Source organism: Thalassophryne amazonica, chromosome 13 (assembly GCF_902500255.1).
Source record: "Thalassophryne amazonica chromosome 13, fThaAma1.1, whole genome shotgun sequence".
NCBI lineage: Eukaryota > Metazoa > Chordata > Actinopteri > Batrachoidiformes > Batrachoididae > Thalassophryne > Thalassophryne amazonica.
In genome coordinates this window covers 99,375,662-99,401,261 of record NC_047115.1, presented here as the reverse complement: position 1 = coordinate 99,401,261, position 25,600 = coordinate 99,375,662, and the positions used below count along the sequence as shown (strand labels likewise).

General features: G+C 40.9%; 1 protein-coding gene across 1 annotated transcript in view; it reads left to right on the top strand.

The window, feature by feature from the left end:
- The window catches only part of vps8 (VPS8 subunit of CORVET complex), a 371,669-nt gene that overhangs the window by 197,648 nt on the left and 148,421 nt on the right, over positions 1–25,600 (top strand). The window contains exons 25-27 of the mRNA XM_034184542.1: positions 13,145–13,217; positions 14,239–14,355; positions 18,557–18,628. Of these exons, the coding sequence (XP_034040433.1) occupies positions 13,145–13,217; positions 14,239–14,355; positions 18,557–18,628 (262 nt within the window). The remainder of the gene's footprint in view (positions 1–13,144; positions 13,218–14,238; positions 14,356–18,556; positions 18,629–25,600) is intronic.

Sequence of the window (25,600 nt, the reverse complement as noted above, 5' to 3'; positions counted from 1 at the left end):
CCACTTAATAAACTAATGATTAACCTCACTAACGCTTGGCCCGTACTGTCAAGACCTCGTCTGATATTTTCCCATAACAGACCTCATGCTCGGTTAATGATCCTTTATTATATTGAAATTAATTGACATGTCATATCAGTAAAAACTTTAAAAGGGCTGATGATAAACTCTGTAGATGTCGGTCGTGGTTTTCACTGGTCAGTGGGTTTAGAGTGTTTTTCTCTGCCACACAGGCTCAGAATGATATTACTTTTGCCCCAGCTGTTCACCTGTTCAGTCACGTGTGGTTTTTCCGTTTCAACACAGTGTTTATTACAAAGCTGTTGTTTGGTATGCAGTCATTCAGAATTTGATTCAGGCCATGATGGTGTGAACCCACCTACCCCCATCATCAACATGACTGTTGATGACACATTTCCTGACACGGAACGTCCCCAATATGTCGGGGACATCGGTTTGTCTTTTGGACAACGACACACCAACAACACAGGAGGCATGTCGTCTCTGTGTCTGGTGTATTTGTCCATTTTTACAAAATTCCACGGCACATGCACGTGTCCGTGTGTGTCTGTAGAGTTTGGGCACAGACCGTGTAGCAGAGACACAGTTGCAACATGGTAACAGTCACACAAGCTCAGATCTATTTCAGCAGCAGGCTCATGGTGGAACAGTGTAGCTTTAATTTCTTGCAGATGTGGAGTTCTTGTGGGTTGTAAAAAACTTTACTCGCATGAATAAGTGAAGTGCGCATCGCATCTACGCATGCGTGGGTCAAACGGGGGCAAAAATCCCAGCTACCACACTCACACCTCTCCCATTGAAGTTTGTATACAGTAACATTAGCGGACTGTAAAAGTTAAGACTTTTACAGGGATTGTTTCAAAGGCTTTAAGCCTTAAGTGACACATACAATAATGACAGGGGCGCATTGTGCTGTTTTCAAATGCTCGAACGGAATTTATAGGCTTGTTGGCTGAAAACACACGATTGCAAAGCTCTGCCGAGTCCACACAGTCGGAAAGAAGAAGAAATGTGGTCGTAAACCTCCGTTCATTCTACACAATTTCCCCACAGAAAAGAAAGTTCCAGACAGACGTAAAAGACGGACTAAAATTGAAAGTTTTTTGCACACATTTATTTTGTCAATGTCCTGAAACCGTGCCGCCGTTTTCGTGCATCGGCTTATGACTGTAATGTCGCGCCATGAATGACGTGGCGCGTAATATTGTAAAATTGACATGTTCTATAAACAAACTGCATCCTGCACATATCATTGTATGTCAACTTATCAAAACAAACGTGACACCAAAGACGTTATATGTGAGACTCACCTTCATTGTCGTCATTATGAAGCCGGCAGAGTTGCGATTTCTCATCCCTGCTTAGCAAATATTCTGCAGTATCCACAGTTTCAGACTTTGGATTTCGTCTAACCATCCGTCAGTTGCCTTCAAGGGGTCAGAAATTTGTTTTTCTCCAACTATCAACAAGCACGGGTCATTTTCGACAGCAGCGCTCTCTTCCTCCTTCATCGGCACTAATGGTACTTTCTGTACAGATGCAGCACACGCAGCACTCCTCGCTGCTTTCCGCTGCCATAGCTTGTGGGTTGGTAGCTGAAAACGTTAGCCTGCCCATAATGCACCACGTGGCCTGAGATGTGCACTTCGCTTATAGTAAGAAAGAGGACATAAAGGGAAAAGAGATGGACAGCTCCGTGGTGCTGAAGAGGACATAAAGGGAAAAGAGATGGACAGCTCCGTGGTGCTGAAGAGGACATAAAGGGAAAAGAGATGGACAGCTCCGTGGTGCTGAAGAGGACATAAAGGGAAAAGAGATGGACAGCTCCGTGGTGCTGAAGAGGACATAAAGGGAAAAGAGATGGACAGCTCCGTGGTGCTGAAGAGGACATAAAGGGGAAAAGAGATGGACAGCTCCGTGGTGCTGAAGAGGACATAAAGGGGAAAAGAGATGGACAGCTCCGTGGTGCTGAAGAGGACATAAAGGGGAAAAGAGATGGACAGCTCCGTGGTGCTGAAGAGGACATAAAGGGAAAAGAGATGGACAGCTCCGTGGTGCTGAAACGTGGCTTCATGTGCTCCTTGTAAAACACCTGTCCGAGGTGTTTGGGCTTCTTTCTGTTTCTCTGCATACAGAGTCGTGGACTGTTTTGCACAAACAAAGAGGGGAAGTCAAAGAGGAACAGTGTGCTTTCAAATGCATCACACGCCTCCATGCTTGAGAAAAATAACAGGGAACTCATTTTACACAGAGGCTTGTTTTCACACAAGACTGAATAAAATCTGAGGTAATCTGTAGAAGTTGCTGTTAATTGGCGATCAGAAGGTAAACGGTTCTGACTGCATGGATGCATTTTATATATATATATATATATATATATATATATATATATAATAAATTATACACTGAGATTTATCAATCTGTTATACTGCACCCATGACAAGACCACATGTCATACACACAAAAGCACACTATATATTTTTTATCTGGACAGCTGTGGACTATTTTGTGCTCACAAAGTAGGAAAGTCAGTGTGTTTTTCAAATGCGTCACGTGCCTCCACACTTGATAAATGCAGAATAACTCATTTTGCACAGGTTCTTGTCTCCCTATAAAGCCTGTCCTACCAAAATAATTTATGCAATACAGGATTTGTCAGTCAGCCAAATTGCACACATTATGAGATTTTCATGGAGGCAGAAGAGGAAATATTTTGTCCACTGACTATGATACATGTTAGGAGAGACGGCATCCATCCCACTTTGGATGGAGCAGCTCTCATTTCTAGAAATCTGGCCAATTTTCTTAAATCCTCCAAACCGTGACTATCCAGGGTTGGGACCAGGAAGCAGAGTTGTAGTCTTACACACCTCTCTGCAGCTTCTCTCCCCCTGCCATCCCCTCATTACCCCATCCCCGTAGAGACGGTGCCTGCTCCCAGACTACCAATAACCAGCAAAAATCTATTTAAGCATAAAAATTCAAAAAGAAAAAATAATATAGCACCTTCAACTGCACCACAGACTAAAACAGTTAAATGTGGTCTATTAAACATTAGGTCTCTCTCTTCTAAGTCCCTGTTGGTAAATGATATAATAATTGATCAACATATTGATTTATTCTGCCTAACAGAAACCTGGTTACAGCAGGATGAATATGTTAGTTTAAATGAGTCAACACCCCCGAGTCACACTAACTGTCAGAATGCTCGTAGCACGGGCCGGGGCGGAGGATTAGCAGCAATCTTCCATTCCAGCTTATTAATTAATCAAAGACCCAGACAGAGCTTTAATTCATTTGAAAGCTTGTCTCTTAGTCTTGTCCATCCAAATTGGAAGTTCCAAAAACCAGTTTTATTTGTTATTATCTATCGTCCACCTGGTCGTTACTGTGAGTTTCTCTGTGAATTTTCAGACCTTTTGTCTGACTTAGTGCTTAGCTCAGATAAGATAATTATAGTGGGCGATTTTAACATCCACACAGATGCTGAGAATGACAGCCTCAACACTGCATTTAATCTATTATTAGACTCTATTGGCTTTGCTCAAAAAGTAAATGAGTCCACCCACCACTTTAATCATATCTTAGATCTTGTTCTGACTTATGGTATGGAAATAGAAGACTTAACAGTATTCCCTGAAAACTCCCTTCTGTCTGATCATTTCTTAATAACATTTACATTTACTCTGATGGACTACCCAGCAGTGGGGAATAAGTTTCATTACACTAGAAGTCTTTCAGAAAGCGCTGTAACTAGGTTTAAGGATATGATTCCTTCTTTATGTTCTCTAATGCCATATACCAACACAGTGCAGAGTAGCTACCTAAACTCTGTAAGTGAGATAGAGTATCTCGTCAATAGTTTTACATCCTCATTGAAGACAACTTTGGATGCTGTAGCTCCTCTGAAAAAGAGAGCTTTAAATCAGAAGTGCCTGACTCCGTGGTATAACTCACAAACTCGTAGCTTAAAGCAGATAACCCGTAAGTTGGAGAGGAAATGGCGTCTCACTAATTTAGAAGATCTTCACTTAGCCTGGAAAAAGAGTCTGTTGCTCTATAAAAAAGCCCTCCGTAAAGCTAGGACATCTTTCTACTCATCACTAATTGAAGAAAATAAGAACAACCCCAGGTTTCTTTTCAGCACTGTAGCCAGGCTGACAAAGAGTCAGAGCTCTATTGAGCTGAGTATTCCATTAACTTTAACTAGTAATGACTTCATGACTTTCTTTGCTAACAAAATTTTAACTATTAGAGAAAAAATTACTCATAACCATCCCAAAGACGTATCGTTATCTTTGGCTGCTTTCAGTGATGCCTGTATTTGGTTAGACTCTTTCTCTCCAATTGTTCTGTCTGAGTTATTTTCATTAGTTACTTCATCCAAACCATCAACATGTTTATTAGACCCCATTCCTACCAGGCTGCTCAAGGAAGCCCTACCATTATTTAATGCTTCAATCTTAAATATGATCAATCTATCTTTGTTAGTTGGCTATGTACCACAGGCTTTTAAGGTGGCAGTAATTAAACCATTACTTAAAAAGCCATCACTTGACCCAGCTATCTTAGCTAATTATAGGCCAATCTCCAACCTTCCTTTTCTCTCAAAAATTCTTGAAAGGGTAGTTGTAAAACAGCTAACTGATCATCTGCAGAGGAATGGTCTATTTGAAGAGTTTCAGTCAGGTTTTAGAATTCATCATAGTACAGAAACAGCATTAGTGAAGGTTACAAATGATGTTCTTATTGCCTCGGACAGTGGACTCATCTCTGTGCTTGTTCTGTTAGACCTCAGTGCTTCTTTTGATACTGTTGACCATAAAATTTTATTAGAGATTAGAGCATGCCATAGGTATTAAAGGCACTGCGCTGCGGTGGTTTGAATCATATTTGTCTAATAGATTACAATTTGTTCATGTAAATGGGGAATCTTCTTCACAGACTAAAGTTAATTATGGAGTTCCACAAGGTTCTGTGCTAGGACCAATTTTATTCACTTTATACATGCTTCCCTTAGGCAGTATTATTAGACGGTATTGCTTAAATTTTCATTGTTACGCAGATGATACCCAGCTTTATCTGTCCATGAAGCCAGAGGACACACACCAATTAGCTAAACTGCAGGATTGTCTTACAGACATAAAGACATGGATGACCTCTAATTTCCTGCTTTTAAACTCAGATAAAACTGAAGTTATTGTACTTGGCCCCACAAATCTTAGAAACATGGTGTCTAACCAGATCCTTACTGTGGATGGCATTACCCTGACCTCTAGTAATACTGTGAGAAATCTTGGAGTCATTTTTGATCAGGATATGTCATTCAAAGCGCATATTAAACAAATATGTAGGACTGCTTTTTTGCATTTACGCAATATCTCTAAAATCAGAAAGGTCTTGTCTCAGAGTGATGCTGAAAAACTAATTCATGCATTTATTTCCTCTAGGCTGGACTATTGTAATTCATTATTATCAGGTTGTCCTAAAAGTTCCCTAAAAAGCCTTCAGTTAATTCAAAATGCTGCAGCTAGAGTGCTGACGGGGACTAGAAGGAGAGAGCATATCTCACCCATATTGGCCTCTCTTCATTGGCTTCCTGTTAATTCTAGAATAGAATTTAAAATTCTTCTTCTTACTTATAAGGTTTTGAATAATCAGGTCCCATCTTATCTTAGGGACCTCATAGTACCATATCACCCCAATAGAGCGCTTCGCTCTCAGACTGCAGGCTTACTTGTAGTTCCTAGGGTTTGTAAGAGTAGAATGGGAGGCAGAGCCTTCAGCTTTCAGGCTCCTCTCCTGTGGAACCAGCTCCCAATTCAGATCAGGGAGACAGACACCCTCTCTACTTTTAAGATTAGGCTTAAAACTTTCCTTTTCGCTAAGGCTTATAGTTAGGGCTGGATCAGGTGACCCTGAACCATCCCTTAGTTATGCTGCTATAGACGCAGACTGCTGGGGGGTTCCCATGATGCACTGAGTGTTTCTTTCTCTTTTTGCTCTGTATGCACCACTCTGCATTTAATCATTAGTGATCGATCTCTGCTCCCCTCCACAGCATGTCTTTTTCCTGGTTCTCTCCCTCAGCCCCAACCAGTCCCAGCAGAAGACTGCCCCTCCCTGAGCCTGGTTCTGCTGGAGGTTTCTTCCTGTTAAAAGGGAGTTTTTCCTTCCCACTGTAGCCAAGTGCTTGCTCACAGGGGGTCGTTTTGACCGTTGGGGTTTTACATAATTATTGTATGGCCTTGCCTTACAATATAAAGCGCCTTGGGGCAACTGTTTGTTGTGATTTGGCGCTATATAAAAAAATTGATTGATTGATTGATTAATAAGGTAAGAAACCAATGAATGAATGAATGAATGAATTGAAGACTGTATTGTCCAAGTAGTAATAGTATTAAATTGAACAGCTGTGTCACTGATGTTTGGTCAGTGTGTCCTGTTTTTCCCGTCTGTACGTCTCAAAAAAACAACACAAAACCAGCTGGACTGCAAAAGCAGAACACTTGTGTAAGTCGGGCCAGCAGGTCCACCTTGGCCACATGCCAGAACACTCATCCAAGTCAAGCAAACCGGATTAATGTGGACGGAACAAGTTTGGGTGTTGTCCAGACTTAAGAGGTCACCCAAAATGAACAATACCACTGCTGCAAATTTTATTACCAAAAAAAAAAAAAAAAGCTTTTATATGAATGAAAACTTGCTCTTGTGGACACAGCAGTGCTCTCGGTCTTGAACTCATGCCCTATTCATACTGTGCTGTTTTTTTTATTATTATTATTTCTGACCCAATTATGACACACACCTATAAAACAAATATGTCAGGTGCATTGTGGGAAAACTGTCTGGGTGCTACATAGGTAGGTTCACCCCTTAACACTGACAGTCATTTGAAAGGAAAACCAGGAGGGGAAGGTTGGAGTGTCACAGCTCGGACTCTTGGGGTTCTGATACTTCATTTACAATTATTAGACATTATCGGTGCCATTGTTCTTGCGACTGATCTGTTTCATGGCCTTTGTGATTTCACCACCATTTGGTGGTTCACATTTGACTGCAGACAGGTGATGTGGGGAAAGGTCCAGGAACCTTTGGGATCAGAACTGAGTGCCTCCAGGCGAATGGACATACAGTTCTCCTGGCATTGCAAACAATAATTAGAACTTTATTTTACAGGACATTCGGTTCAAGTCAGAAATCTCAGTGACATAAAGCAATGCAATTAAGAGTAAAAGCAAATCCACATTAACAAGAAGCACCCATTTCCTTTCTGGTTGATATACACAGTAAATGAAAAGTGAATGGTTTTTTAAAGGGATAGAAAATATAAATAACTAAATAATTCAATGTAAAAGATAGAATAAGAGATGGAGTGAGAATTAACAGCTGCATTAGAACTATGTCACCTGAGTTGACATGTCTAAGTTGACCTTATTGCATATGGCCATTGTTGCACAGAATTTCACGTCATGAACATTTCACTGTGATGGATGGATCTGTGAGGTTGGAGGGATTGTCTTATGAGTGGGAGGTGTTTGTCTCAGGCCCTCATTCCTGTGATAAACCATGTATTTTAGTCTGTTTGTGTCCATGCTTTTATTGCCCTGTGGCACCTGCCTGATGGCAGCAGTTTCAAGAGGTGGTGTGCAGGGTGAGAGGCGACCTTCTGGATGGTGTTGGTTTTGCTGAGACAGCGGGACATTAGAGGAGAGCACAGCCAATGATTTTCTAGGCTGAGTCTGAGTCTTCTTTCCTGCAGTGCACATGTATAAGAGAGGACAGATGTTTACTAAGTCTTGATTTGAAAGCCTGCACACCATCAGACGGCCTTGTCTCTGCTGCAGACTGTCTGTCAGAGCAGGTGTATGACATAAAAAGTCCTTGTGGTCCACAGACCTCATATTTATCCTCTTTACACATCCTCGAATAATGTAGGAGATGGCACGTAGGGTTTAACCAGATCTACCATATTGGATGGTGCTAGACCACTTACAGTGAATGAATGAATGAATGAAAACTGTTTATTTCGAACATTTGATACAACAACAATTACAAGATAGATCAGCAAAGACAACAACAAAAAAGTTCCTACTGTGTACCCAACATGTCCGAAAAGGGGTAGGGTGAAGCATCAGCTTATTTATCTCTACCCCTTCTTCCCCACAACCAGTAATACCCTTTGCCACATATACACATAGATTCCTACACACCTAAACCGATCAATATATATATATATATACACACATACACACACATATATACATATATATATATATACATACACACACACATACATATATCAACATACATACACATATATGTACATATACACACACATATACATACATATACATACACATATACATACATATACATACACATATACATATATACACATATACACACATATATACACAAACATAAATATACACCTACACATACCTACTTACATACAAAATACTATATATTTACAAGCCGAAGCAAAAAACAAAAACACCCTAACCCTCATTACCCTTCCTCCTCCCTATACCCAGAAAAAACCATATTTTTGTACCGCTGTTTGAACTGGTTCATGCTTGGACATTGCTTGAGCCCCACTCCCAATCTGTTCCACATCCTCACTCCACAGACAGAAATACAGAAACCTTTTAATGTTGTTCGTGCCCACTGATGCTTTAAATTAAATTTCCCCCTCAGACTGTAATCCCCTGATCTGTTAAAAAACATATTTTTAATATTTGCTGGAAGTAAATTGTTTATTGCTTTATACACGATTTGTACTGTTTGAAAATGAACCAAGTCTGTGAATTTTAAGAATTTGGATTGTAAAAATAGTGGATTTGTATGATCTCTATAGCCAGTATTATGAATAATTCTTATAGCTCTTTTCTGCATTACTGATAGTGATTGTGTTGTACCTTTATAAGTATTACCCCATACCTCTGCACAGTACTGTAAATATGGTAAAACCAGTGAGCAGTAAAGAATGCGGAGTGAGTTGTGGTCCAGAATATGTTTCGCTTTGTTTAGAACTGAAATGCTTCTTGACAGTTTACTTTGTATATGTTTTATATGAGTCTTCCAGTTTATCTTATCATCTATTATCACCCCCAGAAACTTATTTTCATGTACCCTTTCAATATCTACCCCCTCGACTTGTAACTGAACCTGTATGTCTGTATTACAATAGCCAAATAACATGTGTTTTGTTTTACTTAAGTTTAATGATAATTTGTTTCTGTCAAACCATATTTTCAATTTTCCCATTTCTATACTGATCCTCCTCAGTAACTCCTGCAAATCCCCCCCTGAACAAAAAATGCTTGTGTCATCTGCAAATTATACTAATTTTAATATTTTGGAAACATTGACAATATCATTTATATAAATTAGAAACAGTTTTGGACCCAATACTGACCCCTGTGGGACGCCACAAGCATTGTCCAAGCATGATGATGTATATTCCCCCAACTTCACAAACTGTTTTCTGTTACTTAAGTAGCTTCTCACCCAGTGCAACACCAACCCCCTAATCCCATACTGTTCAAGTTTATTGATTAATATGTCATGATTGATTGTATCAAAAGCCTTTTTAAGGTCTATAAATATTCTAACTGAATGTAATTTGTGGTCTATGGCGTTTGTAATCTCCTCAACTGATTCTATTAATGCAAGTGATGTTGAACTATGTGCTCTGAATCCATATTGACTGTCAGTAAGTAATTTATGTTTATTTATGAATTTGTCTAATCTATTATTGAATAACTTTTCTAATAATTTGGAAAATTGTGGAAGCAAAGAAACAGGTCTATAATTTGTGAAGTGGTGTCTATCCCCAGTCTTATACAGCGGCACAACCTTAGCTATTTTCATTTGATTGGGAAATTTACCGGTTTGAAATGATAAGTTACAGATGTATGTTAATGGTTCTACAATCCATTCAATGACCTGTTTTACCACCACCATATCAATTTCATTTAAATCGGTAGATGTTTTATATTTACAATTATTCACAATGTCTATAATTTCATTTCCATCCACTGCTGTGAGGAACATTGAACAGGGATTTCTTTCTATGAGATTATTATCCCAATCCTCAGGTTGGGAATCGGGAATTTTTTCTGCCAAGCTTGGTCCAATATTTACAAAAAAATTATTAAAACCGTTGACTACCTCATCCTTATTTTCCTTCTTGACATTATTATCAATGAAATACTGAGGGTAACTCTGTTTTTTATTACCATTTTTGATAATGCTATTTAATATATCCCATATTCCTTTAATATTGTTTTTGTTATTATATAATATGTTACTATAATATTCCTTCCTACATACCCGTATAATATTAGTTAATCTATTTTTGTATTTCTTATATCTATTTTCTGCCTCTTTAGTCTTTAGTTTTATGAATTCTCTATACAGTGTATTTTTCTTATTACATGCATTTCGTAACCCTTTCGTCATCCATGGTCGAGCTTGGATTTTTTGTTTTCTGTAGTCTTGTTTAATTGGACAATTTTTATCATATAATGATGTAAATATTTGTAAAAAAGTTTCATATGCACTATCAACATCACTTTCACTGTATACCTTTTCCCAGTTTTGCTCCTGTAAATCCTTCTTTAGTGTGTTCATGTTTTCCTCTGTCCGCACTCGCCTGTATTTTATTTTCTCCTCTGGCTGATTCCGCCGATGGTTTCTATTATAAACGATGAAAACTGGTAGATGATCACTAATGTCATTGATTAATAATCCACTCACAGTGTTATTCTCAATATCATTGCTGAATATATTATCAATTAAGGTAGCACTATGGGATGTAATTCTGCTTGGCCTGGTGATTTTTGGATATAAACTCATACTGTACATTATACTGATAAATTCATCTGTTATTTTATGCTTATTTGGATTGAGCAGATCAATATTTAAGTCACCACAAATTAACACAGTTTTTTGATTAGTTTTTGAGAACATTTTTCCCATACAGTCAGTGAATGTTTCAATACTAGATCCTGGTGCTCTATATATACAGCTGACTAATACATTTTTGCTTTTTTCTTCACATATTTCAATAGTTATACATTCTAATAAGTTATCAATCACAGTTGTCATATTGTCTACTATTTTATAATCCATGTTCTTATCCACATACACAGCCACTCCTCCTCCACTCTTATTCTTTCTGTTTACACAATTAAATTCATATCCATCCAGTTCAAAATCCATTCCTTTATCTTCATTGATCCATGTTTCTGATATAGCAATTATGTTAAATATTTTTTTAAATTGACTTAAATATTCTTTAATGTTGTCAAAGTTTGCATATAGACTTCTGCTGTTGAAATGGATTATTGATAATTTGTTATCCGTTTTAATGATCCGATTAAACTGTTCATCTGTATAATAGCAACAACTGTCATTGATATTTGAGAAGAAATTATTGTCCGGGTCTATATCGTGCTCCAAGTCCAGTACATTGTGGTCTGTGTATTTAAATGTTCTCAGTTCTACTTTTCCATGATCAGCAATCCTTTGAGTTATATCCTTCTTGTCTCCAGATGTAGATGATGTAGTAGATGAATAGGTTCCTCTGGTCTGTGTCATGGTGTTGTGATGTGTTTGTGTCCTCATACCTTATTGGTCGTATTTGTCCAGTTCCTCGATGTTCCTGATTACCATAACCTTCACTTGTTCTGGTGTTCCGTTCAGTTTGATGAATGTTTTTCAGTTGGATGTCCATGTCTGTTGAATTTTTCCCTGCTTTTTTAAGAGACGAGCTTTCCTGGTGATCTCTGTGTTTCTTTTGGTCAGATGTTCATTGATGAATACGTTTGTTCCTTTGAGTTGCCGTCCCTGTTTTAACAATGCCATTTTATGTTTTCTGTTGACAAACCTCATTATAACTGCTCGCTTGTCTCCATCCTCTCTCCTGGGCAGGGGGTGGCACGCTTCAATGTTATTACAGTCCATTTGAATACCTTTAGATTGCAGGAAGTCAGCCACCTGTTGTTCCACAGAGCTGGCCTCCTGCTCGTTGGCCTCCCCTCCGCTGTCTTCTGACACCGCCCGTGCGTAGGATCGAGGTTTAATATGAATTCCTGTAATAATAACGTCGTTCATCCTTGTGTACTGTTCCAACTCCGCAACACGGTTCTCCAGGTGCACCAGACGCCGGTCTTTCTCGGCATTCTGGATCCGGAGAGCCTTCACTTCTTCCACCAGCTCCATAATGGATTTCTGCTGCATTTTAACAACAGAGATTTCCTCAGACAAAAAGTCCAGGGACTTTTTGATATCGTCTCCCTCCTCTGCCGTCAGTGCCTTCTTCGGACCCATGGTCAGATAACTCCGCGCTGGGGCCTCGGGCCTCGGTAAAGCCGCGCCGGTGGAACTGCGCTGACACCTCGGGCTTCAGGTGGAGCCGCGCCGGTGGATGTGCGCTGACGCCTCGGTAAAGCCGCGCCGGTGGAACTGCGCTGTTAAGTAACACTAAAACTAAAATCAGGTCTCAAAGGAACAGGAAGCCTATGGAGTGAGACAAAATTGGATTTAAATGGTAAAAACAAAATTTCCTGGTTAGATCTCTGGAAGCAGCATTCTGGGACAGCTGAAGATCTCTGATGTTACTTTGTGCCAAACCAGGAAATAAAACATTACAGTAATTAATTCTAGATGAAATAAAGGCATGAACCAATGTTTCTGCACCAACCAAACAAAACACATCCAATCTCTCCAATATGTAGAGGAAAGGAAAAAAGCGCGATCATACATCACCATAAGAGTTTTTGCTCCGTCAGCTTTGTTTCAGTCTTGGAGACTGATGTCGTCCCTACAGCTAGGCTCCACTCTGATTGGTTGATGTCATATTCATCTTACACCACGCCCACACATTCATGAACATGATAAAACCCGATCCTTCTGTCCACAGTGCTGGTTTTGTGCAGGTATTTTATGCTGCGTAATGGGCAGAGTGCCCTGGAACGCCCCGTATCACCTAATGCCTGTTTGGCATTTGTCATGAACACGGCGGCCCTCTGGGTCAGAAGCATGCTGTTGTCCAAACTGCATCATTTGCAGAGTCTGATGTGTGTTTTGTCTCTGTAACTGTTTCCACGTGTAGCTGTTGTCTTGCTGGAAGGGCCTATCCGCTTGGAGACATCCCTGAGGACCTTGTTGTTCAAGTCAAGAACCAGGTTTGTGGTTATTCTTGCCTGATGTTTACACGCCTGTTACACAAACTGCAGCCCGTCACTGTGTTTTTCAAAATATATCTTAAAAAAAAAAAAAATCATACAACCCCAACTCATAAAGAGATCTGTTAGCAATGCAAATAAAAATAAGAAAAACTATAGTGATCCATACATTTATGTTGACTTCTTGTGGACAGTTTGAAGCAAAGAGATTTTGTGTTTTTTTTTTCCTGCTCAACTTTATTTAATTTGTTAAAATACATTCATTCCTGAGACACATTCCTAAACAGTTTGATCACACAAGCATTTACCACTTTGGAATTCATTCTCACAACATTGAAGACATTTAGGTGTTAAGGACACCAAGCAAACATGTCTTCAGGTGTCCAACAGTATGGGGTCGTGGATGTTGCATGTTTCATTTCAGAATTCTCCACATATTCTGTATTGGGGACGGCTTTGAGCCAAACCCTCTTCTTCTTTGTAATGTGTGCAGAATGTGGTTTTGTTGTAAACTGTGTGGACGTCCCTGGAAAAGATGTTGTCTTGTCTTTTCTGCATTAATGCTGCATCACAGAGTGTAAATGACCTTTGACATGACCCCAGACCAGGACAGACGCTGGCTTCTGGACTTGTTGCTGATCACATTCTCGATGGCCCTTTTGTCTTTGGTCTGTAGCACACAATGTCCATGTCTTCCAAAAGACTTTCTGAAATACTCATTTCTCTGTACACACGTCCAACCTGGTAACATGTTGGCAACTTATTGGCCAAAGTTCCTGCTGTGAACAAAAGCAGAAAAACAATATTTAGACAGAAAATTTGCTTCAAACAAGAGATAAACTTGTCAAATTAATAAACTGTATTTGTGACGTGTCAGTTTATCTGAGCACAGACACTGTGTGTGTGTGTGTGTGTGTGTGTGTGTGTGTGTGTGTGTGTGTGTGTGTGTGTGTGTGTGTGTGTGTGTGTGTGTGTGTGTGTGTGTGTGTGTGTATCTGTGTGTTTCTGTGTGTGTTGTTAGGTGTTTGAATTCCTGGTCCGTCTCCATTCAGCCGATTCGACGGAGGAGGAGGTTTTTCCGTTTCTGCGGACTCTTCTTCATTTTGACACCCGGGAGTTCCTGAATGTCTTGGCCATGGTGAGATTTGTCCACATGATAATCAGCATCCAAAACCAGGTACCCTGAAGAACTGATGTGAACGGTCTGCTCATGATGACTTTAAGATTGTCATCAGGAACTGAACTGACTGACTTTCTCTTTTTTTTGTAATTTAAGTTTTTATTGATTTTTAACTTAGCAAAGATACACAGAAATGTACAACAATGTACAGGATAAAAAAAACAAAGAGTACGCTACTTTTTTTATTGTAAATTTCATTCAATTGAAATTTCAATTCACAAATTTCACAATAGAGCGGTTCAGTATATTGTTCAGCTAATTTAATTTCCTTAATTTTGATTTCTTTTTCCAATTCTTTGATTCTGTGCAGGCTTTCTTTTTTCTTTTTTGAGCCATGTGCTATCAGCTTCCCCCTAACGTAAGCTTTTGACGCATCCCACACACTGTTAATATATTTTGTACTACCTGTATTTGTTTCAAAAAAGTGTTTGAGGTCCTCACCTAGTGCCACCTTAAAACACTTGTCCTGAAATAGTGAGACGTTCATTCTCCATCTAGAACCCCTCCTCTCCTCGACTCCCAGTTCCAGACAGAGCTCCACAGCTGCATGGTCAGTGAGTGCAATAGTTTTAATAGAGCAACTTGCAACACAATTTAGTAGGGAGTTTGAAACCAAAAACATATCCAATCTCGAGAATGTCTTGTGACAATGAGAGTAAAATGTATACTCTCTTTTACATGGATTAATGAGCCTCCATACATCTGTCAAACCCATATCCTCTGTCCTCATGAAAACTGCCTCTCTGCCCTTATTACTAAGTGGCACCTTATATTTACTTTGGTCAAGGCAGGGGTCCAAAACTTCATTAAAATCCCCAGCTTCTATAATTTGTCCCTCCATCTCCCCCAAAATTATATTTATATCATGGAAAAATTGGGGATCCTCCTTATTTGGTGCATAGATATTGCACAGTGTCATCATTATGCCCTCTATCAATGCCTGAACACATATGACTCTTCCCTCTGTGTCCTTGGAGTCTTTAACCAATTTAAAGTGAATATTTCTTCTAATTAGGATCATGACTCCATTGCGAGCACTTGAATATGAGCTATGAAATATGTGACCAGTCCATCCTGTTTTAAATTTGGACTCTTCCCCTTTATTCAAATGAGTCTCTTGTAAGAATACTATGTCTGCCTGATTTGATTTTAAATAAGCCCATACTTTACGCCTCTTTGCAGGATGTCCACTTCCATTAATGTTCCAAGACATTATTTTAATGCATTTTCCAGTCATTGCTGGAATAAATATAATAATATGTAACCTGTAATCCCAGATATATTACATACAAATCCCACCCCATAGTGTGCCACCAGCCAAAAAAGAAAAAGAGAAACCTTAACGTGAAAAAGAACATTTCTAACATTGCAATTCTGACAACAAATTGCAAATCGTTCTGCACCATAACTTCAGAACACGTGAACTAGAAGCAGTCAAACCTAGAACAAAACATTATTGGGTCCGTGAAAGGCGCCGCTCTCTTCCTCCTTGGTGACCGTGGTCTGGGTCTGCTCCTCCTCCAACATATTCATCACGACATGTTGTGTGTGACACCTGGTGCATCTAATCTGTCGCTGTCGTGCCGTCATCCTCATCCTTTTCGAAAAACTTTTCTGCTGCTGCCGCAGAAGTGAAGCTCATATTCCTCCCCTTCCACTTCACTCTCAGCGTCGCTGGGAACGCAAGTGTGTACTTCACATGATGCCGCTGCAGTTTGCTCTTCACCACAGTGAAACTCTTCCTCCTCTCCTCCAGCTCTCTGGACATGTCCGGGAACACAGACAGACGGCAGCCCTCCCACTCAAACCCGCGCTTCTCTTTCGCGGCGATAATCACTTTCTCTCTGGCTCTCAGTATTGGCCGTGGAGATTTACCCGGATCCGGCGGGGTTCCAAATGTGCAGTATGCCCGCTCCATCTCAAACTCAGGGTCAGCTGCGTTCACCCCCAGCCCCTCCGCGAGAAACTTCTTAACACAACTCAAAAGTGTCCCATCCACGCCAACAGTCTCTTTTAAGCCCACCACTCTCACATTATTCCTCTTGCTGTAGTTTTCAAGGGCCTGAATGCGATCCCACATTGACTCCACTAGCTTGTCTCTTTTGTTCTCTGCCGTCTGCAGCTTATCGTGCTCATCTTCGAGGCTCGATATGCGTATCTCGGCCTCCGCCACTCTTTCCTGCATGGCCGTGACAGTGTTTGTCAAATCATCCAACTTCTGCTTTATAGATGAGACATTGGAAGTGACAGTCTGTAGAGTACTGCTTATTTTGATCACCTTGGCAAACAGGGTCCCTTCACTCTCACATTGTTGCTGCGGAGGTGCTATGGGGGCTAGGCTAGGTAGCTCTTCAGCTTCATTCAGCAGAGCGCTGTGGGTATTCTTTCCCTTTTGCTTGGAAGCCATGGTAAATTCAAGCCGATTTTCTCAACAAAAGTGAAAACCACTGTTTCCACACATACAACACTGTAAATCACTTCGAAAATGAGCCGCACACTTTCAGTATTAGTCAAAATAAAATGTCGAAAGATGGAAAGTCCCTAGCCAGCTGCCGTTCCGCTCGTGGTGCCCACGTGACTCTGAACTGATTGACTTTCATGTTCTTGAACGCTCCCTCTGTCATCCTGATTGGACAGTGGACTGACGGGCGGTTCTGCAGGTGGACGTGTTCCTTCATTATTGTGAATTCAGCAGATAAAAGGTCTGGAGGTGACTCAGAGTGTTGAATTTGTATTTGGCAGGGTTCATGAGGACACTCTGAAACACATGTCGATGCACGTGCGCGTGGCCAACGTTCAAAGTGCCTTTAGGAGAGGTGCCTTGTTAAAAAGAAGCAACGCATTAAGGAGCGACACACCGACAGGACGCCACGCAGCATAACCACAGCGTGTGAGCTCTTTCCTTCGTGAAGACTGAGACCTTCACTACATCTGGCCAAGTCAGGAGCTCTCCTTAGGAGGTAAACACAGGGCTTTCAGAGAGCGGTAACGGTCAACAGGAAGGCCAGGTTCGACTTTACCAGGAAACAGCTTTGGAACAGGATTCTTTGGATTATCGGCGTTTACTTTCCTACTCCAGACTCTTCCTTCTGTTCATCTGGGTGTCAACTGTCCAAAGTAACATAGCTCACGTGTTGGACACGGTGGGTTCAGTCTTCAGTCTGGCTGCCAGTGGGACTGGGTCAGTGGTGTTTACGTGACAGCCAACAAGAGCGTGATGAATTCTGAAGTGTTTGTTCATACTGTCCGTTCAGAGTCAGTCAAACTGAGCGGACACAGCTTCACTGGGCGAGGCCACAGTGACCCCAATCATGCTGCCAGGGCAGCCCACAAGCTCCCCAAGGCAAACAGATGGAATGTTGGAATGCTGGACGTGCATTTTACTTCCTGAAGACAAACCTGGAGGCAGAAAGAACGACGAGCAAGCAGCACCTGGAGAAGGCCACAGTCAAGACCTGCAGAATCATCTTAAGTGTGGAAACTCGGTTTGTCGTGATGTCCGTGGGCTCCAGACTTCATCATGTCATTTGTTCCAAGTATGAACAGAGACTGTTGTAGTTCTAACTGCTAGTTTTGCTCTCTGTGAATGCAGATGATGATGTATAAAAATGAATTTTTGCAAAACTCTTTGAATTGAATGTAAAAGTCTAAACGTTCACTCGTGTCCATTGTGGTAGTATATATCTGCTGAACCAAGCGTCCTGCGGTCACGGGTCACAGGTGGGCCGGAGCCTGTCCCAGCAGTCACAGGCTGAGAGGACGCCAACCTTTAACTGGGCACTGTATGCTTGAATCGACTTCTTGTTGTCCATTTTTACATGGTGAAGTACATCGTAGGCCAGTGTCCAGTCGTCAGTTTCAAGACCACTTCAAAATCATTAAGAATAATTATTGGTGTCCAGTTTATCAAGAAGATCAATCAAGTATTCAGTGGAAGCAGTTGTAATTTTTTCCCAGAAGAATTTCCAGGTTGGTTTTCCTCCTCTTTTTTTTTTTTTTTCAGCTTCCAAATGTACATGACTAAGTCGTTGTTCGAGTTCTGGATGGTTGATTTGAAGTTTTCAGTTGCTTTATAATGTCATAATTGAGCCGCTTCAGTGGGGTTGTAATTCTGTCAAAAATGTTTAATGTTCTGTTTTTGATCTTTTCTGAATTGTAGACGTTTGCGGACTTTAAGAACGATAAGCAGGCACTTGAGTACCAGCAGAGGATCGTTGACATCTTACTTCAGGTAATATGACCCAACCAGCTCCAGTCTGTTCTGTTCATTTATATATGAATTCATTTATTTATTTGCACTTATTCTTAGGAGTGTGGACAGCTTCATCACAGTTAACGTGTGTCTTAATCCTCTGGAGCATTTTCCCAATGTTGCATACCTCCAGTAATCTGCTTTTCAGGTACTTTCTGAAGCCCTGATGGTGTCTGTTATTTTTGGAGATATGGGTCAGTCCAGCTCAGTTCATCCACCCACCTCCAATTTATATGAAATTTGGTATAGAGGTAATTCATGGCCAGAAAAGCCAGAATTTCAAAGTTCGTCTTTCTCAGATCAACGTTTTTCGTGATATCGCAATTTCAATTTTTCACTTTCTTGCAAAAAAAGGCACAGTCACCACATTTCAAATTGCTGTGACTCAGCAACCACTGGTCCGATTTAGAAAAACAAGGTATTTCTGTTTCTGTATTTATATTTTTGTGCACTTGGGTATTTTGGACTTGGATGACCTTTTGACCTATATTTTGAGTTTGAAGTTGACACTGTGGGACACGCCCAACCTCTATGACATCAGTATGAAAAATGTAGCCCTATGTGTCAACTACAACATATAAAAAAATTGGAGGGGTTTTGTTTTTCATTTTCATGTAAAACCATGTGGAAGTTGACACACCCCATCCTTCATAAATCCAGTGTCTGTTTTGTATCCTTCCATACATTTATACACACTGTGCCTCAGGTTGATACAATATACTGTCAATCATAATTTAACAAAAGTCAGTGAAATTTTCACAACTGTCTCAGTCTCATGATCACTGGGTCTGATTTTTACTCCTTGTCCACAGGCCAGTTCAAACAGTGGCTAGAAATTCTGGCCAGGTCATCCTAAGAAAAACTGTAGTTTCTGGTTAAAGAAGCTTATCACATAATGTACATCAGATTCAGGAATCCAACAGTGATCATCTCTGGTTGGCCAGTGGAAGATTTTAGCCCGTTCCTTAGGCTGCATGAACTCAGTCTTGTAGTCACCAAACTCTTCTGAGACCTCCTCCACCAAACCAATCCATGGGGCGTTATCATAGCTGCAGCACACAAAGTTCCGAGGTCTTATGACTGGAGGCCTATCAACACTGACTTCATGTTCACTACACAAGGGTTCTTGAACTGCCACCAAATCTGGAGGGTTCGATTGTTCACTGAGTTTACAGACCTGCATCTTTGTCAGTGTAACTGGGACGAAACGATGGAACTGTAATGTTCCTTTGACAGTCTCAGCAAGGTTGAATCTAGAATCTTGAGTTTCTTTTTCACATTAAACCACCTCATCTACTGGTACGTGAAAGAAGTGGACGGCTGTGACATTCTTCACACAGTGGTCAAACATGTCAATCGGACAAACACTGTAAACTTCTCTTAGTGACGAGCCTTTTCACTGTTCCACCAATACCATCACATACACCACATGGGGTCACCACATTAAGAATGTACTAACTTACTTACCAGCCAGAGGGTAGAAGTAATCAGACAACTGAAGTGCAGTGTGAACTTTCATTAGAATCTGGACATGTTCATGATCCTGCTAAAAATGCAAGGTGATACCACATCTCTGGACAAGGTACATGTAGACTCTGTGTACATATTCTACACACTTTACAGTGATCAGCATGAGGCAGCAGAGCTGCAGAGCGAAGCAGCAATGATGACAAACAAGCACGAGTGTGTTCTTGTAGGCCATCCAGCTCACTTTTCGTGACCACAAACAGGACGTACACAAGAAGCAGTGTGGCTGACCAAGGTGAATGATGGGAGAACTTTTCCCAGAAACTCGTAGAAACAGCGTTAGCTGGTTACCGCTTTCACTGCATTTGTTTTGCAGTCATAACACTGGACGCCAGAAAAAGCTGGTGTAGGAATACACTGAGCAAACCGCATTACCACTGTAACTGTATTGCTTTGATCAACAAAGTAGCTTGGAAAAGTTTAATATATTAATTAGCTGTTTGCGTACTAATTAAAAGGCAACGGAATAATAATGAAACTACCCTCTGGACTTGTACGACTACCTGTTCTCACCCGGTCGAGGGGTATTAAAAGGATTTGCAATGAATTCTGCTAGTTTTTCTTCAGATGGCTCCAAAACTATCGTAACCTTGCCGACGACAGTAGTCCGCGATCCCTCCGGAGCCTCAGCGAGCGGCAGACCAGTCCAAGCTTACTGTTTTTTTTTATGATAGGAGAAGCGCAGGATCATTCGTCCACCTTTTCTCAACAATTTGTAACTTTGTGAATTTTTTCCTTTGTTCAGCTATTGTTGTGTGCCTTGTGACCGGGCCCTAAAGGACCTGTGGCCCACTCTTGGGCCGACTGTGCTGGAAATTATTAATCTCTAATTAACTTCTGGATCTGTTCCTAAATGTTTCAAATCTTCAGTGATTAAACCATTACTTAAGAAACCTAATCTTGACCCGAGTGTATTGAAAAACTATCGGCCGATATCAAATCTATCATTTTGCTCTAAAATTCTGGAAAAAGTGGTTTCACTGCATCTCGTGGACTATCCTCCTGAGAATAATGTTTTTGAGCCACTGCAGTCTTTTAGTCTTTTAGAAAATATCATTCCACAGAGATGGCTCTCACTAAAGTGGTGAATGATCTTCTGCTTACAATGGACTCGGACACCACTACGGTTCTGCTGCTGTTAGATCTCAGTGCTACGTTTGATACAGTGGATCATCATATTCTACTTGATAGGCTGGAAAATCATTTTGGGATTACTGGGAGTGCCCTTGCATGGCTGATGTCATACTTGACCAGTCGTTCTCACTGTATTTTGTACAGTAACACTACCTCTAACCTAAGTGACATGAGACACAGGGGTCTGTCTTAGGCCCCCTGCTTTTCTCCCTTTATATAGCACCCCTTGGGCACATATTGCGGCATTTTGGGATTACCTTTCACTGCTATGCTGATGATACTCAATTATACATGCTGATAACTGCTGGTAATCTCGTTCACATAAAATCCTTAGAAGATTGCCTTGCAGCAGTGAGAAGTTGGATGTCTAGAAACTTCCTACTTTTAAACTCTGATAAGACTGAAATGATGGTTCTTGGTCCAGTGAGACATCAATTTGACCAGTTAACGCTCAGTCTCGGCTCGTGTATCATACATCACACTGACAAAGTGAGGAGCCTTGGGGTAATTTTGATCCTACATTGTCTTTTGGCCTCCACATTAACAATTACGAGGACTGCTTTCTTCCACCTGCGAAATATAGTGAAGATTCATCTCATCCTGTCTATGGCTGATGCTGAGACCCTTATTCATGTGTTTGTCTCTTCTAGATTGAACTACTGCAATGTTCTACAGTGAGGAAAATAAGTATTTGAACACCCTGCAATTTTGCAAGTTGTCCCACATAGAAATCATGAAATTTTCATCTTAGGTGCATGTCCACTGTGAGAGACATAATCTAAAAAAAAAAAAAAAAATCCGGAAATCACAATGTATGATTTTTTAAAATAATTTATTTGTATGTTACTGCTGCAAATAAGTATTTGAACACCTGTGAAAATCAATGTTAATATTTGGTACAGTAGCCTTTGTTTGCAATTACAGAGGTCAAACGTTTCCTGTAGTTTTTCACCAGGTTTTCACACACTGCAGCAGGGATTTTGGTCCACTTCTCCACACAGATCTTCTCTAGATCTTTCAGGTTTGGAGTTTCAGCTCCCTCCAAAGATTTTCTATTGAGTTCAGGTCTGCAGACTGGCCAGGCCACTCCAGGACCTTGAAATGCTTCTTACGGAGCCCCTCCTTAGTTGCCCTGGCTGTGTGTTTGGGGTCATTGTCATGCTGGAAGACCCAGCCATGACCCATCTTCAATGCTCTTACTGAGGGAAGGAGGTTGTTTGCCAAAATCTCACAATACATGACCCCATCCATCCTCCCTTCAATACGGTGCAGTTGTCCTGTCCCCTTTGCAGAAGAGCACCCCCAGAGTGTGATGTTTCCACCCCCATGCTTCACGGTTGGGATGGTTTTCTTGGGGTTGTTCTGATCCTCTAAACATGGTAAGTGGAGTTGATTCCAAAAAGCTCCATTCTGGTCTCATCTGACCACATGACCTTCTCCCATGCCTCCTCTGGATCATCCAGATGGTCACTGGTGAACTTCAAATGGGCCTGGACACAGTTTTGTCCCTGGTGTCCTTAGACAGCTCTTTGGTCTTGGCTATGGTGGACAGGTTGAAGTGTGATTGATTGAGTGTGTGAACAGGTGTCTTTTATACAGGTAACAAGTTCAAACAGGTGCAATTAATAGAGGTAAAGAGTGCAGAATAAGAGGGCTTCTTAAAGAAAAATTAACAGGTCTGTGAGAGACAGAATTCTTGCTGCTTGGTAGGTAACAGTAACATACAAATAAATTATTAAAAAAAAAAAATCATACATTGTGATTTCCAATTTTTTTTTTTTTTTAGATTATGTCTCTCACAGTGGACATGCACCTAAGATGAAAATTTCAGACCCCTCCATGATTTCTAAGTGGGAGAACTTGCAAAACCGCAGGGTGTTCAAATACTTATTTTCCTCACTGTATTTTCTGGTTTACCGCAGTCCAGCGTTAGGGCTCTCCAATTGGCTCAAAATGCTGCAGCCAGACATTTGACAGGAAGCAGAAAGTTCGACCACATTACACCCATTTTGGCGTCTCTTCACTGGCTTCCTGTCCCAGTGAGATCAGATTTTAAGGTTCTGTTACTAGACTATAAAATTATTCATGGACTGGCACCTCCCTACCTAGCTGACCTAATTAAGCCTTACGTACCCGCCTGGGCTCTGCGTTCTCAGGGTGCAGGACTACTTTGTATCCCTAGGGTGAATAAAAAGTCTGCTGGTGTTCTTTCGAATTGTGCATCTTGCCGCATAAATTGACAGTCGGCATCCCGACAATATTGTGCTGTAGATACAGTGTGCACATGCAAATTTTAACTTTTTAAAATTGAAGACACTTATTGCTGTTGTATTTTCATTCCTCAGTTGCTCGGTCGGGGAGTTCAACGCAGTAAAGAGAGGCACGTCAACCCGATGGGAGGTGTGGACGGGGGGAGGTGCGAAAGTCTGGGTAGAGAGAACTACACATGCACAGTTGCGTGGAGGGCTGGCCTCTTGACAGAAATGACATCTCGTCAGAACACTGGTCACAGAGCTTTCTCTTATCGTACCCCTGTTCTGTGGAATGGTCTCCCTGAATCAATAAAACAGTCAGATTCTGTGGAGATTTTCAAGTCCAGACTTAATACGCACTTATCTTCCCTTTCATATGGCTAGCATACTGACATAGTATGTTTCTATGCTTTTTACTCTTGTAATTCATTTTATTAGTAAATAGAGCGTGCTGCGGCCTCAACTTCACCTAAATTCTGTGTCTTTTAGTGAAGTTTAGGGCTAGTGGCCGGCGATCACCTTAGTATTTCTCTGTTATACTGTATTTGTTGTCTTTCTGATGTCTGATTCTGTTTTTTTTTTCTCTCTGTTTGAGGTGCGGCTCCATCTAGAGGTGGGTGTGGTGTCTGTTTCTGAAACCCTCCTGTCCTGTGGACGGGCAACATTTCCTGCATTTTTGTTTTGTTTTAGGGGAGGTGATGGTCTAGTGGTTAAGGTGTTGGACTTGAGTCCAGAAGATCATGGGTTCAAATCCCCGCCTGACTGGAAAATCACTAAGGCCCTTGGGCAAGGCCTTTAATCCCCTAGTTGCTCCGGATGTGTAGTGGGCGCCTTGTATGGCAGCAGCCTGACATCGGGGTGAATGTGAATCATAATTGTTAAAGTGCTTTGAGCGCCTGATGCAGATGGAAAAGCGCTATATAAATGCAGTCCATTTTTGTGAATTATTTTGTAATTTGTGTCTGTATCATGGCTCAAGCAGAGGGTCACCCCTTTGAGTCTGGTCTGCTTAAGGTTTCTTCCTCAGAGGGAGTTTTTCTTTCCACTGTTGTCTGTGTTTTTGATCTGGGGGTTTGTAAGGTTAGACTTTGCTTTTGTGAAGCTCCTTGATGGAATGTTTTTGTGATTTGCCACTGTATAAATGAAAATAAATTGAATTGAATTGAAACGGTTAAACATCATGCCTCAGTTCCGTTTCTGTGTCAGTGTCGGTATCGGCCCCCAAAAATCCATATCGGTCGTGCTCAAATTCAAGGCAGATTTATAGTTTTATGTGCTGTTTATTGCACATTCCTGTGCTGATAGTGTGTGTGTGTGTGTGTGATGACATGTGAGAGTTGAATAGACTGTATTGGACTTTAGACCACGTCTTTCTTGGTCTGTGGTTCAAATGTTTTCTGCTGGGCACCAAACCACACCTCAGGTTTGGACTCGAGCCCACATGAGTGTACATGGACTCTGGTTTTTACCTGAGTCCATCAAATATGGCCATCCGGTATTGTGAAGACTTTCTGTCCGTCCGCGTTCAGCGTAAGTCCAGTCCTGTTACTGCCACAGTTTTCAAATTCACAGGGAACATTCTTGGGACACAGACCTCAGACAAGTTCAAAGATGGATAACCTTGACCGATTTTAAGAGGTATTTATTGGACATGTACAAATTGTAACATTAATAATGAATGTAGATAACAATAAATGTATAATAAATTATATACTGGGATAGAAATTCTAAAGAAGGCGATGCTCCTATGGCTGAGGGTGGTTTAGCATTGTGTTAAAACTTGCTCGATCAGGTGAACTTCAGCAGCCGCAGTTGAAATGTACATCACTTTCCGTCAGATGAAAAATAGGGCCCTTTGACATTTTTCTCTGACATTTTTATTTTAACTCTCTTTTTTCCTTTTCTTTGCGAGAGGTGTGGATTCATGGTGACGTTTAACTGTAGAATCTTGCGTGTTGTTTCCAGCAGCATTGTTTTTGGTGGAGGTGAACTCTTGACCCAGTGACAATCTGACATCGTGAAGAAAAACTGAAAGTTT